This window comes from Mustela nivalis (genome assembly GCF_964662115.1).
Source record: "Mustela nivalis genome assembly, chromosome: Y".
Classification (NCBI taxonomy): domain Eukaryota; kingdom Metazoa; phylum Chordata; class Mammalia; order Carnivora; family Mustelidae; genus Mustela; species Mustela nivalis.
Window position 1 is genome coordinate 31,665,902 of NC_139041.1, and position 18,893 is coordinate 31,684,794.

General features: G+C 50.0%; 1 protein-coding gene across 1 annotated transcript in view; it reads left to right on the forward strand.

Moving 5' to 3' along the window:
* Positions 1-18,893, forward strand: part of LOC309856863 (anosmin-1-like) — a 171,623-nt gene that overhangs the window by 29,207 nt on the left and 123,523 nt on the right. The window contains exon 2 of the mRNA XM_082718627.1: positions 4,323-4,370. Within this exon, the coding sequence (XP_082574753.1) occupies positions 4,323-4,370 (48 nt within the window). The remainder of the gene's footprint in view (positions 1-4,322; positions 4,371-18,893) is intronic.

The window sequence follows — 18,893 nt, forward strand, 5'->3', positions numbered from 1 at the left end:
GTTTTAAGAAAAACGGGAAACCTAAAATCCAAAAAGGAAATGCAGACGGACCTATCTATGAACGTCTGTGTGTATGTGTGTGTGTGTGTGTGTGTGTGTGTGTGGTTGTGTGTGTATAGAAATTTCTGCACAGAGAGAAAACACAAATAAATCCAAAAGCCGAATGACAGTGGAAATGTTTACAACACCTGCTATACACAAATGACTTTGAAATCTAGTCGGCACCCATCGCGGCCAGCGTCGGTAAGGTTAAAGAATCCAGAATGGAAACGGTAAAATGCAGACGGTTCGCGCGAAAGGAAATACACGTGCCTGAAGGAAATCAAACCGAAAATAATACCGTTGCCCGTTCCTATTGGCAAACTGTCAAGATTGTTACCCTCCAGGAGAAAAACGTGCGCTCCCTTTCCTGAGCCTCAGGAAGAAGATTGGACTCCATGATGCATAGGAACCGGGGGTTTTGAGTACAGGGTTACCCCCTCACTCCTGAAAACAGTCATAACGGCAAAGTAATGCCAGTCATAATGGACTTTTTCTGACCTCTAACTCCGTTGCAGACATTTTGCTAAATACCTTACGAGGATTATGCGTTTAATCCTCCCGAGCGTTCTGGAACGTACCGTACCGTCGTCGGTAAGACCAACAACAACAGCAAACCCGATTACCGCCGTAATCATCTTCCTGGCTTGCTTGCTGTGGCCCCCAATATTTCTCCATAATGACAGTGTCTCATTTTATGATTAGTGGGAAATTTTGCTTAACATGAAAATGTTCTGGCCGAGGAAAAGCCCTGATGTTAATTCCCCTCGAAAAGCGTGCAGCTTGATGAAGAGGCCACAGCTGTTGGTTTGATGGGTCTCGGGGCCCTGGGTTTGCGCATGGCGGGGTAGAGGGTGCCTTTGCTGGGGTGCTGAAGGCCCTCTGTGCTCCATTCTTGGTGTTTTCTTGTCAAGCTTTGTCCATTTTATCGATAGTCAAAGGAAGCAAGAGGGAGCTAAATCAAGGTGTGTCAGATATGTCACTCTTCCTAGCTTCTATTTGTTTTTTTTTGTTTTTATCCTCTGAGATTTAGTACATACACATTTTATTTCTAGCAATCAGTCCAAATTGACTCTCATCTGCTTTCTGTCTGTGCATGCGCCTTCCTCTCCTGGTCTCTGTTCCAACCCATCAGTCTGATCTGCTGCTTCCTGAGCCCATGACACTTAGGACCATATAAGCAACCTTCCCCCCTCCCAGGATCCTGACTCTGCAGATTCCTGCAAGACCCACCGGCGGGCTCACCCCTTGTTCCTTGGAGCCGTTACTCACGGTGGTGTTCGCGCTGTGCTTGGCCATTTGCTTCATGACTCTGGCTCCTTCACTTGGCTTCTGGGAGTCCCTGTTTCTCAGCTGTGAAACAGGTCGATGAAGTTGGTGGTCACGGCGTGGGGTGTGCGAGCAACCTGAGTGTGAGAGCGCCAAGCACAGGCTCACCATGAAGATGTGGGCAATAGTGCAACCACAGTCCCGATGGAAAAGAGTCCCGGCAAAGGCATAGCCCCACCCCCCTTTAGTAATACTTCATTGGTCCTCGCTCGAGACCAGCAGCAACTGCCGTGTCTACTCTGCAGCCCCTGGGGGCCTCCTGGGGCCGGTGACAGAAGCCACCTCTATGAAAGCCAGGAGCTGGGCTGCTGTCCTGGGAGGCATTCCAGGACAGAGGGGGAAGGCGCTCCTGTCGCCGAGCTGACTTAAGTAAAAGAAAGTCTATCCCAAGCCCAGAGACCGGGGGTGGGGGGTGCATGTCTCCAGAGCAGCGCGGCAAGGACAGAGGCCGTTAGGGCACCGCGATGTCCTCCAGAGGCCTGTCCATCTGTCCAGGGCCGGGAGGATGGGGAGGGAACAGGGCAGAAGCTGGGCCATGTGTAGCTTCCCTGCACAAGGAGCAGGACCTTCTGACCACGGTCCTCAGACCGTGACCCCGAGAAAGAGGCTGTGTTGGTGCAGGCACTGGCCTTGACCCCGTCTCCAACATCCAGGTTCACTCATTTCAGCCCGCAGTCCCTTGGGAAGGGACCTCACCGCGGTCTGTCACTGGGCGCTGAGCATGGGGCACTCGGGCTGGGGTCCGGGGCGCCCCGATGGGTGTGGTCCTGGAAGGTCCCCGCAGGAGCCCGCCCCGCGCAGCGCCGGGAGGAAGGGCCGTCCCCGGCAGGACGGTGAGGCGGGCTTCTCCTAGAGGCTCACCGAGGGCGCCTTGGAGGCCGCTCTCCGCTTTTCTGTGATGCGCCTCTCTGCGTCTGACCTCTGCCTTTTGCCGTGGTCGCCCTGTGCCTGGGCAACCATGCCGCAGCCTGCCGGATCCTCCTGTGAGCTCCGAGTGTGTCACCGCGCCAGGGGCTCCCCTGATGCGTGTCCGTCTACGCGTGGTGCTTTCTCGCGCCGTTTCTACGACCCCTTCCTTCCCGGGAATTAAACCACGGCCACCATTTGTCTTGCCTTGGCCTCCACCCAGTCTGAGTATTTTTCTGATAAAGACCCTGCCAAAAATCACACTTTTCCTCCTCCCCGACTGTTTCTGTCCTTGCCCGGCTCCGGTCCGGCCAGTCCGGCCAGTGGACCTTGAGAAACAGCGAGAGATGTGGGCGCGCTGAGGGCGTGCAGAGGTCGGCGGGGGTCGGGGAGGTTGATACCAGATTAGCTGACGTTGTGGGTCTGCCTGACGGGTCTGGGGCTGCGGGGCTGCAAAGGAGAGTTACGGCCTCGTGGTAGATCTCACGGTTAAAGCTTTGACATGGGGCTGTGGCCTTCCAGCCCGGCCATCGCGGTCCAGCGGAGGAAACTTTCTGACTCTATGCAGTTGAGGTTATTCCAGTGGGAATCCCGTATTAGGACAGTGTGTTATTGGACGTGGGGTATGTTTAGGTAGATTCTTGGGAACAGAAGAGAGAAATAGGATCTTTCCATACAACGCAGGCGGACAAAACGGTAGGAAGTGTTGGTTTTTGCAGCAGTATTGGCAGAGCAGAATACTCTACCGTTCAGCCAGCTGAGAACCATGGTGCCGCGTGGCAGAATGTAGACACAAAAGGCCACCTGTTCTACAGTTCCATTTGCATGAAATTTCCAGAATCGGTCAACTCTACAGAGAAGGAGAGTAGGTCGGTAGTTGCCAGGCGCTCGAGGGAGGGAGTTGGGAGCATGACCGCTGACGGGTCCGAGTTTCATTCTGGGGTTGGTGTTTGACGATTCGATGGTGGTGGCAGTTGCACAGCCGTGTCAGTGCCCTTCTCGGTCTTCAGAATGGACTTCTTAGTACAAACCGTTGGTGTGTACACTTCGGATGATGTACGCTTTGTGTGCATGAATTATATCTCCATGAACTTGCTGTAAAAATATTTTTAAAAAGATATATTGGTTCAGTTTTCTTTTCTGTGCATGGGGAACAAAAGTAATACTACTATTCTTTGGGTAGAAGATGATGTACTCAAAATGCAAAGTTTAGAGATTCAGACAGAGGAACAGGCCAGTATATGTCCTACCCAATCCTGAACGTCAGCGAACCGGGGGCCACAGCATCCAAATTATGGCTTGATTGCTTTTACCGTCTCTACCAACCACGGCAACCTCACACATTCTGACATAGCGTATCCCAGCCAAGGGAGAAATCACGACCAAGACGTTAGTCATGGGGGATGAGAGGTTTCCCAGCAGAAATGTGGATGGTAGATAGAGTAAACCATAGTTCTGGTATTTCTTCCATGCTGAGTTATCAAGCCATGCTACGTGGTGTAGGTGTACTATTTCCTGATGCCGGCAACATCAGGCATGAGATAGTATAGTGTTCCCTTTTACAGACGGATAAACTTCAGGTATAAAGATAGCAAGTCCGTTGTCCACACTCACACATCCACCCGGTGACTTGTCAGTAACCGCTGACTCCCAGGCGCAAACTCGGAGACTGTGAATGGCTTGAGATGGAAACCCCTGACTTGTAAATTTACCAAAACTGCTTACTACTGGACCGATGCCTCGTGTTCATTTCCCTACGGGTCTGCATTTCACGGCTCAGCACGCCAGGAGAGGTGGCTTGGACCCTTTTCTTCTCAGGCAACTTGAAATCTTTCTTAGTTTCTACATCTGTGTTTCGATGAGGTCATGAGGTCAAGGATGAAACTGGAACTTACGTTACAAACACATTTTCGGTTTTGGGAAGAGAGAACGTCAGGATGGCGAAATTGCTGTTCTGTTGAGGATGATATGGAAAAACGATATTCACAGTGTACGGTTATCAGTTAGAAAATTATTTAATGAGACAATGTTTCTTTCTCTTTTTGCAGAACAACGGTTCCCTGGTTTGGTGCCGGAATCACAAGCAATGTTCTAAGGTAGGTTCCCTACCACTGCGTCAGTATTTCTAAAAACCTGTCATTTTGAGATAATTCTAGAGTCACACCAGGTTGCAGAGACGGCAGAGAGATTACACATATCCCTTATGCAGTTTCCACTGAAAGTGGCACTTCACATATTTGTAGGACAATGTCAAAAGCAGAACGTTGACATCGGTGCAATGTACGGGTATCATCATACGCAGTTCGTGACTTGTAGGCTCAATTAGCCACCGCTACAATCAAGACACACATACCAGTTTTCCCCTACGTTACCTTATTTCTCTCCCTGTAATTTTTTTTTTTTTTTAAATCCAAAAACACGTTAAGGACAAAACGTCTTCCGGTTGCCCAGAAGATTCGCTGCATTCTACACACACTTAAGCTATTTTGTATGTAGTTTTGTTGGCAGGAAGTTGCGATATTGTGATTTGTGGGACATGTGTGGTTGGTCATACAGATGACCAGAATATCTTCTTCATGTATTTGGTCTTCCTCCACCGTTCTCGGCTCACAGCTCCCCAAACCCTTGGGACTTTCTGAGCAACAAGAACACTGGGACCATCTTCTGGGCTACTTGGTCTCTTGTCCTTGGTTTCTAAAATCCCTCCGGAGTCCCAGAGGTAAACAAGTGTCTTGTTATTCCTAACAAGCCCCTCTCCACCGCAGAGGGGTTTAGTGAACGAGGGGACTTTTGGAACACAGCTAAGGAAGGGGGCCGTTGCTACGCAAACCAACCCTGAACAGAGGGTTGGGACTTTCAGGCCCACTCTCTGATTTCCAGGGACAGGAGAGAGCAGGAGGTTGATGCAATCACCAGCAGCCAATAATTTAGTCAATCATGCCTAGATAATGAAGCCTCCTTTTAAAGCGGAACCAAAAGGGAGAGGGTCTGGAGCGCTCCCGCATGTGACACGTGTGCAGATGCAGACGGGACAGGTGGGGTCCGTGGAAGCTCCCCACCAGTGCCCCGTGCCTGGCCCTGTGCGTCTCTCCTCCCTGTCTTCTCCTGAGCTGATATCCTCTCATAATCAACCCATCGAAAGTGAGCGGCTCAGTGAAGTTTTTGGTTGCGTGTTCTGCTGAGCTGCCCTAGTGGATGATTGGAAGCCAGCTAGGGGGTCAGTGGGACCCCGCCATCTGCAGCGGGTCAGGCAGAAGCGCAGGTGACATCTGGGATTTGTGATGGGCACTGAGGTGGGCGTGAGGCACGGGGGTCATGGCAGAGGGGTGGGGAGCAGCCTGTGCGACCGAGCCCTTACACCCTGAGACACGGACACTGTCACCAGGTACGCAGTGTCAGAAGTGAGTTAACGTGTAGGACTCTCAGCCGATGCTGGAGGGCTGGTGGGCATTTCTAGAAGCTGCACCCGCCCACCCACACACAAGTTGGAATTGGGTACAGAACTTCTAGAATTGCTGGTTAAAGGATTTGACTGCTTAAAAAGCCTCTTTTCCGTTTCTGAGTCACCCTGGCCGTGCACACACACTCGAAAGTTGTCATTGTATTGATTTCTGCAGTGAAATGCGTATGTTTTACCTCAGTTCCCAAACATGGCAAAATACACATGCACATCGGTATACATTTGTAGTATGTACTGTACGAATACAGTTTACCGCTGGCTGAAGATATCGGCAACTCTGGGATCCTGGTAGTGTTTGATGAGCTTTATTTCATCCGCATTCCTATTAGAGTTAAAATTCAAACAGCCCTTCATTTTATAAGTAAAATGTTAGCTGGGCAGCACATCGTACTAATTGCTTGTTTATGAAGAATATTATTATTTTGAAGGGCCTTCCAAACCCGTTTTCTCCCAGTGACTGTAGACTCATATCCCTACACCACGTGATCCGTTCCAGCGTCCGTGCACACAGGACGACGTCTAATGCACACGGATTCTATTAAAAGTAGCATTCGTAGGTGAAATGTAGAATAATGATGGAAGTAAGCTTCGGTTAGCTCTGACTTGCTCAGTTTGGGGCAGAAATGAAATGCCTGGTTTACGGTTTACTTTTTTATGTAATAACTTCAGCATGTGCTCTGGCGAGAGGTTTCCTAGGCTCTCTGACATTGTTCTTCCGCTGGCGTGTTGGGTAACTCGTGTATGTCATCAACGCAGGAAGGGGTGTGTACACAGACCGAGAGAACAGGACACGAGGCTGATGAGATTCCCCGAGTAGCGTTTCTGCCCCGATTTCTATTAGTTGAATGTTTCAGGAATTATCAGTATTATCTCTCATTTAAACGATGCCCTTTCTCCTTACTCCATTAAAAAATTCTTTTTTTTATCCCTTTAAAAGAAATTCAAATGGAAAAGTTTCTTGTGAACTGGGTCTTTAAGTATCCTAATTAAAGAACTGCCTCCCCCCAACACCACCCATCGGAACGATGGGTTGTTAAACCATATCTTCTCGTGAATGATCAAGGCAGACGCGAGAGACCGCATTTCACAAGAAAAGTAATCCATTCCCTTTGCCTAAAAGCAAGGAACGCATTAATAAGTGACAGCTCACCCCACGAGAAACTTTGGAATACAGTACAAAGCGGACATCAGTCTAAAGGGTTGGCTTCAGTCTGAATCTTTGGGACTGAATCTTACGTCCTAATCCAAGCTATTGCCTTTGGATCTTATCACCACCGGCTACGTTTGCAGCGAATTACGGTTTGCGTTTCTTTTCAGATCTGTGGAACCCATAGAGTCTTCTTGCTCTTCGTCTTTAGGGTAATGCGGGGAAGCGTGAGCATTAGGGACTCCGTTTTACAGGTGGGGACACTCGGGCACGTGCCTATTCGGTAACAGTCCTGGAGTCACCCGGCAGAGGGGTGGAGGGGTCCCAGACTTCGGAGCTCCGCCTTCTCCGTTGTGCTGCCCAGAGATCCACAGCTTGAAAACCCGTTGTGAATAAATATTGGGACAGCCGAGGAGCAGATCAAACCTGCGAGTAATCATGACGTAACTTTCTGAATATGTTTTGAAAGCTAGGGATCGTGGAATGTTTCGTAGAAGCCAGGCTCGCTCGGCATTCGTGGCAGCCATCCACGAACATGACCCCTTCCTCCGGTCCTCCTGCACCCGCCCCGCCCCCGCCCCTTGTCCAGCCTCTCTGCCTGGGCCGTCCACGAGCGTCGTGTGGAGGCTCCCAGCTGCGGCTTTTGCCCCAAACCATGCGGTCCGCACAGAGCTGCTGGAATGACCTCCTAGATGTAAAAGCTGAATCGTGCTGTCCGCCCCACCTCTGTCGCTCTCTCTCCATCTTGCTCAGACCCAAACGCCGGCCCCGTGTCTCCCCTTCTTTCTCTCTCCTACTCCATCTCCTCCTCCTTTTGGCCCTTGGAGGCTGCTCTTCTCCCCACCCAGAACTGGGTGTCTGTCCCCCTGCCCTCACGCCCGTCCCAGCACACGTGCACCTTCTCCGCCTCGCCTTCCCCGACCGCCCCCTCCCCTTCATGGCACACTTCCGTTACACCCTGACGTGCGGTTATAGAGGTCTTGTTTTCTCTCTCACACTCGGTCTCCTCGACCAGAAAGTAAGCTCTTGGCAGAAGCCGACTCTGTCTCCTTTGTTGACCGTGGTGTTCCCCACTGTCCTCGCGTACGATGCTGGGGGGCAGCTACCCAGCTGCTCAACACATATTTCTGATGAAGTCACCAACCAGTAAGACTGGTGTGTTACATTCTTCCTCCCCAGAGTACATCTTTAGTGCATTACCTTTATAAGAAAGTAACAATACAGTCCATTTTGTATCCATGTAGCTTAGCAAGATTATTTGTTACTCAGAGAATCTACACCTTTGTCCTCTACTCTGCTGTCCGTAACGAAGTCAGCACTTTTACCTTGTAGGTCATGTGGAGGAGAGACTGATTGTCCCGTGTAGGTTTACGCGGTAGTTCTCAACCTGGGGTGATTTTGCTCCCAAGAGCACAAGTAGCAATGGCTAGGGACACTCTTGGTTGTCTCAGGTGGTGGTGGAAGCCACAGGCAGCAGGTGCCTGGAGGTCGGGGATGCTGCCGGCAACCGGCAGTGCCCAGGACCCCCCCGTACAGCAAGAGTCACCTGCTCTACGTGTCCGTAGTGTCGAGGTGGAGAACCCTGGTCCGTGCATTTTGGCAGCTATAAAAGAAATGAAGAACACAGCTCTAGTCTCCCCAGTTTTACTTTCTGATGTGATAGAAAAATAAGTGTGTCATTTACTGGGCATGTGGTATGCGTGGAACGCCTTCAGGGGTTTGGCACCTGTAGAAATTCTCATTCTCCCCGTAGACTCTCTAATGTCCGGTGGGTGGCTCTGCCTTCTCACCCAGTTTCTGTTCAAACTAAAACCTGCCTCCTCACCAGCTAGAATTAGGCATCTACATTTCCCAAATCTTCTTTGCTGTTCAGTGTGGCCATTTATCTTATTTCTAGCCCACGGAATGCAGTTGGGATCATTGTGAAGGACTTTTGAGATGCCTCTGTAAAAAGGAACTGGTTTAGCTAGAAAACATCCTTGTTGGGTCTTTCTTCCCCTGTTCTGTCCTCTGCTGTGGAGGACGCAGACAGACCTCAGGGGCTCCAGCAGCTGTCTTACTCGAAGACTCAGCCTTAACGACGGAGGCAAGTGTGAGAATAACCAGTAAGAAAGGTAGAAGGTGTCTGGGTCTTTCATTGCACGGAGCCCCCATTTTCAGTCTTGGACCTCTCAAATTATGTGCATATGGAAGACAGATAACTTTCTATGTTAGGTAAAGTAGATTTTTTTTTAACTTTGTTTTTGTTGTTGTGTAAAGATGAACCGAATCTTGACTTTCTAATTGGCGTGACCATCTCTGTTTCACAGATGCTTGGGAGGGTTTCATGACCTTTGTGCGATGTCACTTGGCTACTGAGTACTAGGACGTGGCAGAGATGGAATTTGAACGAGTTCTGATGGAATCCAAAGCTTGTGGTTTCCCCATTAGACACCCTACGCATTTGAAGTATAGAAGCACGAGAATATTCTGAAAGGTCTTCTGCTCAGTGTAGCCGTTGATTCTCCTGGTGCTTTGGGTTCTTCCCGAACCATCTTAGGGTTGCTATGAAAGGTACTACTTCCGGGAAACACTGTGGCCCAACTCTAGGGAAGGAATCATGTCTTCTCCATCTCCATTGTCCGGTGCAGGGGTAGCAAGGTGCTGTCTCAAGGTGACCCTCTCTCTTGGTTCCGCTTCATTCAGGGATCACAGCAAGTGCCTGGAGAAATGGGTGCCTTAGAAATTCCTCCATGAGGGTCATTGCTCCCTTTGAGATGAACTCAGAACCCAGGAGACCGTGGTTTGCTGCCTTGCACTGCAAAATAAGCTGCAGAATTCCAATCTGAACTCAGTGTCAGTCTGGGGTGATTTGGAGCGGACTTTCTACATATAACCAAATCTGGTTATCTTTTAGAATGACTTTGAGAACTTCACTTTTAGAAATAACTAAATCGTACGATCATCTGGGACGCAAACCATAAGACACTCTTCATATTAGGGAACAAACTGAGGGTCGCTAGAGGGAAGGGGGTGGGTGGGGAAATGGGGTAAGAAGTGGGGGATGGGCTTCAAGAGGGCCCGTGATGTGATGGGCACTGAGTGTTACACGCAACTGGCGAATCACTGAATTCTACCCCAGCAACTCATAATATACTCTGTTAGCTAACTTGAATTTAAATAAAATCTAAAAAAAAAAAAAGAAAAAAAGAAGACCATCTGTTTCTAATTAAGACTGTAAACCTATGCCTTTGGCATAAAAGAAAGAGGCATTTTTGTATTCTATCTAAATGGTCTTTGTAATCAATTTTTTTTGGTCACCAATTTTTATCTTAATGTTTTCATCCAAGCAATCCTAAATACTTTTGGGGATGAGATATTACTGCGGTGCTATAAAAACCTAATAAAATATCCAAATAAAAAGTTCAGTTTAATTGTTTTAAGAACTTCTTTTAACTAATCTGTCTCTTAAATAATACATTTTTTATACCAAATACTATTTCCTGATTTTTTTCCCCCCATACACCACGATGGATGGCCATTCAGGCATCGTATTTATGTTTTTATTTTAACATTTTCTTGAAATAAATTTCATTTACTTGAGGCAAGAGAGTTTGATTATTTCAGTTTCAACAACTGCTCATTGACCGTGTCCTCCTGTGTCCTGGGCCCGTGTGATTAAGTAATACAATAGCCTCTTTGGTCTTGGCTCTTACTTTGTACCTGTCTGGCTTGCTGAGCAAATCCACTTTTTAACAACCTTCATTCCTTTTAAAAAATTGGCCCAGGATCCCTTAAGAGTCCCCAGGATGGTGTGGACGGGCCCGTAGGCCGCCGCCTTCTTACCTCGCCAGCTGGCGTATTTGTGTCTTTTTAGGATCCGTCCCTCCTTTGCTCTCTGCTGATTCCGTTTCGTTCTTCCCCAATGCCCCCTCTCCCTCCTTTCTGCCACTCAGAGTTTCCTCTGAACTCATCCATTAACTAGTTGTTATGCAAGTGAGTGCGTCTCTGCCCTCTTCTTGGGGGTCTCTCCTAGCCCATGACTCAGGACTCACCTGGGGGCAAATATTTGGCGATCAAGGACAGAACTGTTGGGGTGTTGGAGTGTTGGGACTTGGGTTCTGGGTGTTAGGACTGTGGTAGGAGTTAGCTGGGGGGCTGGGGCGGGGCGGGTGGACGGTGAGGGATGCTCACTGCGATCCCTCTTACCGGAAAGACAGGAGAATTCCGAAGCTAGGAAGACTGTAGGCATTCATTCATAGTGCCCTTGGGAATCGGACCTCAAAGCAGAGTTATATCTTGACAAAGGCAACTGCCACCCCAGGGGAGGCGGGCTCCCCGCTCCCCGGAGAGCCCAGCGCGGGGCTCGATCCCAGGATCCTGACATCATGCCCTGAGCCGAAGCCGCGTCACCGACTGAGCCCCCCAGGCGTCCCTCAGTGAGACATGGTTTTAAGCACTGTGCTATGATACTGTGATTTGTAATACATGCGTATCTGGTCTTCGTCCCCATTTCTGGCACAGAGCTCCTAAAACCCTTGACTTTCCCTAAATGGAGAGAACAGTAAGATGTCTTTTGTTCCATGAATGAGGTGACACTTGGAAACCATCCGAGAACGGAGTGTGGTTCTCCGTGCCGCCAACCACGAGGTTAGAGTTGTTGGGACCCCCCCGTTCCATCCGGGACCTCCAGGGAGGGGAGAAGGGCAGGAGTTTGGTCTTCCATGGCCGGAGATTTCACCCATCGTGCCTAGGTAATGAAGCCCCAGCAGAAACTCAAAAGGAGGGTTTAGGAAGGCTTCCAGGTTGGTGGACACATCGGGGTGCTGGGGGAGCAGACACAGAGAGGACTCGGAAGCACCACGTTCCCTGCGCATCTCCTCCGTCCGGCTCTTCCTGACTGACATCCCTTAAAACCACCTGCTGACCCAGGAAGGACCGTGTTTCTCTGAGTTCCGTGAGCCACTCTAGGAAATTCCTGGAACTCAAGGAAGGGGTGGTGGGAATCTCCGAGTGACAGCCAGTCATCGGAAGCACAGAGGACGGGCTGAGGGGGTGGGAGGAACACAGCCTTCCAGGACGGAGCCCTCCGTGATGGGATGGGGCGCCGTCTGCGGGTGGATGCGGTCGGAACAGAGCAGGAGGGCTTGCTGGCGTAGGGAAGCTCATTGTCGACACACACACGTAGTTACTGTCTCGTACCTTATGCCGGGGGTCAGCACTAAAGGCCGGATGGTAAATATTTTCATCTTTCGCAGATCCTACGATTGCTCTGGCAACCATCCACTCTGCCGTTGTAGCACGAGATCAGTGACCGATAAGACAGCCACAGATGAGTCTGGCCATGTTCCAATAAAACTTTATTTATAGGCACTGAAACTTGAATTTCATGTCATTTTCACATGTCATGAAATTTCATTTTTTTACCCCAAGTTAGCATTTACGAATGCAAAAACAGTTCTTAGCTCACCAGCTGTACAGAAAACAGGTGCCGGGCTGCATTCGGGCCTTTGCGGTAGCTCGTCCGTCTGTTCTCTGCCGCTGCGTTCACGTACGTGAAGCCAAACGGACACAAAACAATAAAATGCTTTCTTCTCCGCACACAAAGACATATCTGGATGTATTCAAACTCAAACAAAAATGGACAGTTTCTCCCATCACTTATGGATCATTGTTGGTTCGTGTGTGAGGAATTTTTGAATGAGTGCATGATAAACAATAGTAAGACAACGTCGAAGAAATCACAGCTTTTGAAAATTCAGTGTTGAAATGGGGCTATTAGAGCCGGCAGAAATGGTGAAGCACTTCAGATCGTCCGAGTGCATGTCCTCTGTCAGACCCGTCCAGGTTACCTCCATTGTTCATTGTCTTTCCGCTGTTTTCTTAGTCTGCAAATGGTAGAAAGCTGTCCATAATGCAGATGAGTCTTGTCCATGGAAATGCAAATGGGCCGTGGCCAGAGGAATGCCATTGATGCTGGCCCCGTGAATAGGCCCTTTGGCATCTATCTGTAAATCTGGTCCAGCCCGTCTTGCTGTATGGGAATGTCTTGCTGTATGGGAATGTCTTGCTGTATGGGAATATATGTTTATATTTTTTTGGATGTCTCCTTTGAACCAAATGTAACCTATGCTTGATCCTTGCAGTGTTTCATGCTGGAATCTAATCGTGGACACACGGTCATGTTGTGTTCGCACGAGAGTCATGCATTGGCTTTCTAAAAGATCTATAATTCGCTTTCATATTTATGCTCTGTGGCCTGGTACCTGGACACCTTGCTCTCGGTGACAAGCCTCCTCTCTCTGTGGGAAGCGGGTTGCTTCTCCTTATGGGTGTTGTAACTCACTCCCTTGACTTGTTTCCCATGTGGTGCTGAGGCTGTGTGTTGAAAAGGGGTAATTTAGGGCCCCGTCTCCGTGCCTTGGCATGCTGCTTTGATCTCCGTGGGAGTTCCGTTCTTCTAAGGGCTCCAACTCCAGATTCTTAGTCATGTTCCAGGTTGATTCAGAGCCAAATTTAGAGGTGAGGAATATTGGTTTTGCTTGTACGAACATCCAAACATCTGGACGGCTTCATGTGACATCTGTGAAATTTATTGGAGAAGGGTCAAACCTCTGAAACACCGCAGAATGCGGCGGTGGAAGGTTTTTGTTTTGTGTTAGATGTTTGGTGAGTCCATAGAGCCCAAGGAAAACATAGCTTAAGGAGGAAAATGAAAAGCCTGGGCCCCCATGGAAATGCACTGTGTCCCAATAGCCAAGAACAACCTCGACTCCTTTGCAACCCTAACGAGCAGTGGATGAAAAGTTTTTTTTATGTTTTACAAAGTTTAGAACATTTAAATCCTATGGTAATACTTCCTGATAATTCTGTTGTTTTCCCTGACTTTATACCACTAGCTTCAGGACAAAGTGGATGTATTTAGAATATCTCTTACGTAACCCACGGCTGTCTCTTGGGAATTACCCGCTCTTTGACCGGCGAAGCCACCACGGATAGCGATTGTCAAAGAATTACAGGTTTGGACCCCTAGGAGAGAGAGCTTCTTCTAGAAACCGCCCCAAGAGGAACGATTCATTCCCTTTATTGTGCTCCCCGTGCTGTTTCCATAAGTGAACATCATGACCTCATTTCTGGGGAAAATCAATGGGATCTCACGCTCTGAGAAGAGAGGCTCTTCTGTTCCTTTAACCAGTGGGATGCATATGAGAAGGGTTTCAGGGACCGCGGGGTCCGTGGACTTCCCAGTCTGAGTCCAGCAACCAGCCAGCCTGGGGGAGGGCTCCTCACACAGCATCCTTCTCAAGGACTGCAGTGTCGTGCGGGAACGCGCACGAGGCTGTCCTCTGTGACGTACAGGCCACGCTGGGGAGAACAGAGAGAAAGGACAGAATCTGAGGCACACAAAAGCAGAAATAACTTAGACATGGGCTCACGGAGCATCTGGAGGCAACACTTCATCTCGGAAGCTGTGAGGCAGCAGAGCGGAGCTGCGTGAGAAAGGCTGGCGGCCTCCGGCACTGTCCCTGCAACCGTCATGCAGGTGGGTCGAGGCGTTAACGGCCAAAGCAATGATGAGATCTGAGCCTGTCACCCCAGCACCCCCCATCCCAGAGTGACCCCACTCCCCCCAGGGTCTAATTGCCACCTCTTGCAGGGAAGAGGCCCAGGCTTGGAGCCTCCATCTGCTCCTCCGCCCGGGTCATTCTTATGGTAAGTGTTCCCTGTGCTCAAGCTGGGAACTTTTATCCAACATATTGGTGTGCTTGGGGGGGTGGATCTGTAGCCTGCAGGAGCTGGAACATTCCATGCTTTTTGGACCTGGAAACTAGCCTGACAGAACACGCACCTCCTGCCGGACCCACAGTCACCGTGTGTGCAAGGGAGCAGGTTCTCCTTTAGATTCAAGTCCAGCACGTGGCACGGGAACGGCCCGATGTGGTTCCGATTTTCCGTGCCCGCTTTTCATGGGGGTGAGCGATGCTTCCACCTGCCGGACAGTCCAAAGCCAAGACCCGCAGGAGGGAACAGCCCACCTCCGTGGGAGTCTTTCTTCGCACCCTTGCGCCTTGGACTGTTAGTTTCTCCTCCCGTCCCACGAAGGACGCCGCCGGCAAAGTCTCCGGTTCGGCTCCCAGTTGAAGACGAGCTCCCGAGAGCCGGCTTTGGAAGAGCGTGTGTTTGACCACGGGAAGAGCGTCTCCCCCAGGAGGCATCGCACGGTGAATGCGGTGTGACAGCTGTGCCGACCTGAGACGGGTCCATCCGGAGGCGCTCGCCACGTGGGTGAGCCCCGACGGCTTGAAGATGCTGCGGTCTGACCTGGCTGGTAGGCAGATTTGGGGGCGTCACACGTGGGATTGTCCCTTGTCGCCCAACTTCCCCCAAGAAGGGTCCTTGTCAAAGTAGCCTCGGACACTAGAGGGGTGGGGCAAGAGCACTCACGGGATGGGACCCGCCTTTGCTTAGCTCTGGGCCTCATGTGGACCCCGTCCGGTCGGCCGTCCCTGACGTGAGCATCAGGTCTCGGTGTCTTACCTATTCATGCACAGGACCTCCTCTTAGAGGACCTCCCCTTAGAAATCTCATTCGTGTCGTGCCTCCTCTGCCTTGGAAACATGACTTCCTCACTGCAAGAAATAAATCTAGGTTTTATTTTATTTCTTTTATTTATTGGTTAGTAATCACTACACCCAGCGTGGAGCTCGAACTCACGACCCTGAGAGTCCCGTGTTTTACTGACGGAGCCAGTCAGGCACCTGAAATCTAGGTGTAATTTAATTTAATTTACTTATTTGTGAAATGTAGGTTTTAATTCCAATTCTGTTTTTTTTTTTTTTTAATTTATTTGCTTAACAGAGACAGAGAGATCACAAGTAGACAGGCAGGCAGAGGGAGGGGAAGAAGCAGGCTCTGTGCTGAGCAGAGAGCCTGATGCGGGGCTCGATCCCAGGACCCTGAGATCATGACCTGAGCTGAAGGCAGAGGCTTAACCCACTGAGCCACCCAGGCGCCCCCCAACTCTGTTTTGATTAGCTGAGGGAACAAGGACACACTCTTGCTGTCTCTCTCACCTGAAAAAATACAGGCTGATTTCCTCAAACTAATTTTCCTTTCTCAAACGTTCTTGTCTTTGACCTATTTGATTCAGAAGAATTTCCATCGCCCTGTAAGCAAAGACGTGCAACTCCTTGGCTTTATTCATTTTGCAACTTGTTTAGGGCGGAGAGCGCCCTTGTAAGATTCATTGCTCAAAGGGTGTTGTTCTTTGGGTGATTTGAGGTGTGTGTGGGTGTGTGTGTGCACATGCCGACTAACCTGGACATTTGTTTTAAATTCCTTTTCAGCCTACAATTAAATTATTGTGGCTGTACTCTATGGGATGTACTACTGAGGTCCTCCTTCTATTTTCTTCTGGGTTGAAAGAGAAAATAATTTTATTTTTTTTTTTAAAGGAAGATCTTTGTCGCATGTTCCCTTTACCTCCAATGCCTGCCTACGCCGGGACTGCATTGCACGTTTACTCCAACATCTTTGTTAGGCTCTTTGATTTCCACAGCTCATAGCAGGCAGACAAAAGTTCTGCTGCTCTGAAATGACGGCCACACGTGCACACAGCCGCCGTGCTCCTGGGACTCGCCAAGGAGCAGGCTGTCACACGCTCCGCAAGCTCGTGCCGCCAGAACTCAGCAGGGAGAAACCGTCCGCAGACCAGCCTGGTGCATCCATCATTTCCAGATTTTCTGCAGTCTTGGCCTCCGTTACAGACCTGAGACTTTCTGCCGTCCCCATCTCAAGACTGTCCTGTAACCAATGGTTATTATTCAGTGCGTGTTGCTACAGGGTGATAGGTGGCATATTCTCAGAGACTGTGTCCCAGTCCCAGCCTTTGGGACCACCCTGAGAAGCCTCGGAACATGGGACGATCATCCCATGCCGTCCTTAGAAGGAGGGTTTTGAAGGCATCCATCCTGTTGGCATCATCAGTACTAAGTAGGTTTCCCCTAGAGGTTGGTAGGATTTTCTCCCCCTCCTGTGGATGCTGTGTACCTTAGCCAGTAGTGTTTTCCCCTTGCATGGGCGCTCAGAAAGCTAAAAGATCAGTAAAATGCCCTATTCCTAACACAGGTGCTGAAATGAATCTCACGTATTTTGGAAACTAGTCTTATCCTGACTCCATCTATTTGTTCATTATCTTTGTTTTTTGTCTCCCTTTCTCTTGTTCTTCCCACACACTTAAGATCTGTTTTTTGGCTATGTCCCATGGCTATGTCTCGGTGCATTGTTTCTGAATGCCTTTAACAGGGAAAAGGGCTGTTGATAAATTCATAAGCCCACGGAACAAGGAATGACTAAAAAGTTGCCGTATCGCAGCTGCGACGGGTCCGACGAGCCGGGGCCATTTCATCCACGGTGTCACGGTGAGCCGAGATGAGGGGACAAGACATCTGTGTTCCCAGCAGCAGACTTGCGACAGGGCAGTGACGATTATGCCATCATACTTGGAAAGGAGAATGGTTGCCACTTGTCGATGAGGTAAGGGCTGTAACTGGCCAAAAGAGACAAGAAAAAGCCGTGTGGAATGACCAACGCGGAGGGAGAGCGGGAGGAACGCGTTCTGATGGGAAATGACATCACTGGACCCAAGGTGGAAGCCTTTTGTTCGTGTGCACCCTTCGGAACCAAAGGGCTGCGGCCCCGTCTTCACAGATCTGAAGTCACAAATAGCAGAGGTCAAAGAATAGTCTTTAAAAGTACACAATAAAGAAAGGCCTCCTCTCAACGGGCCCCATTCAGAGCAGAGCTGCCCATGTGGGTGAGTTCATTTTCCGTTTGTGTGGAGGCAGAAAATGACTTAAAGTGTGCACTTTGTAAAGATGTCTTTCTTGCTCGCTCGCTTGCTCCTTTCCGTTGGTCGTTGTCATCATCGTAGTACTGGTTTGTGTCGATTGCTGTGAAGATCTTTCTCCATCTGCCGTAGGCTCTGGGGGTCCACACGGACAATTTTAAGCAGGGAGAAAGGCATGGAGATAAACGGGGCTTTGGCCTTCTCGTACCTGCCGTGGAAACTCCACTCGAGCGACCGTGGGACTCACGACGTGGCCTTCACGGGAGCAAGAGCTCGGTGCGCGTCTGTCCGCGCAGCTCTTCCTGTCGGGAGCCAGGCTGGGGATAAGGCAGACGTGACAGGGAGGCATGAGCTGATGGTTACAAAAATGGGATCCCATGGCCTTGCCTCATCAAACAATACGCATTTCAAGTCCTTGCAAGTGACTAATTCTGTGTCAGGTCGCAGAGAAGGAAGCCTGTGGGCAGGAGGAACCTCGGAACGCTGCTGGGGCCGGGACGGGCCTTGCACCGGGCAAGCAGAGGTCCCGTTGAGCGCTCAGCAGCCTGCGGACACAGCCCGCGTCAGCCTTCCGCAGACCTTTCTCATGTGCCTTGATAGCAGCATTGCTGAGAGTGCAAGGGAGGCCGCCCAGCGCCGCCTGGGGACACGGCCCGTCCTGGGCCCTGCTTGCTGATGAAGGTAGGGCTTTGATGCCCGTGCAGCTCCCGGTTCTCACCGCTGAAAGGTTGAACTGGGGCGGTTGCAGATCAATGAGCTGCGTTTCCCAAGAGAAAGTGCACAATGGCTCCGGGACCATTAAGCTGTGAAGATTCATGCCTTGGCGTTTGGGAGTGTGTGTTCAGCAAGTTTTCCTTGGGGTGGGGCGGGGGCCTGTGCGGTTTGGCTTTTTACATCCAACTGTATGCACATTTTCCCTTTTTGTACGGGGACATAATGCCTACACTGAGGATAGCCCTCCCCTCCTCCTAAATCCTTCCACAAAAAGATACTTATTAAGGCCGGTATTCTGAAGAACTAAATGCTTCTTTAACTTTGCTTTATCTGCTTCAGTGAGCACAGTGTACGGAGTCCGGGGAATTCACAGAACGGCCGCGAGCGGCCCTCCCTATTCTCTGGGGCTCTTTGGGCACAGAAATAATCCCTTCCTAGGATCTTTTGAGAAAGCCACTCAACGATGCACG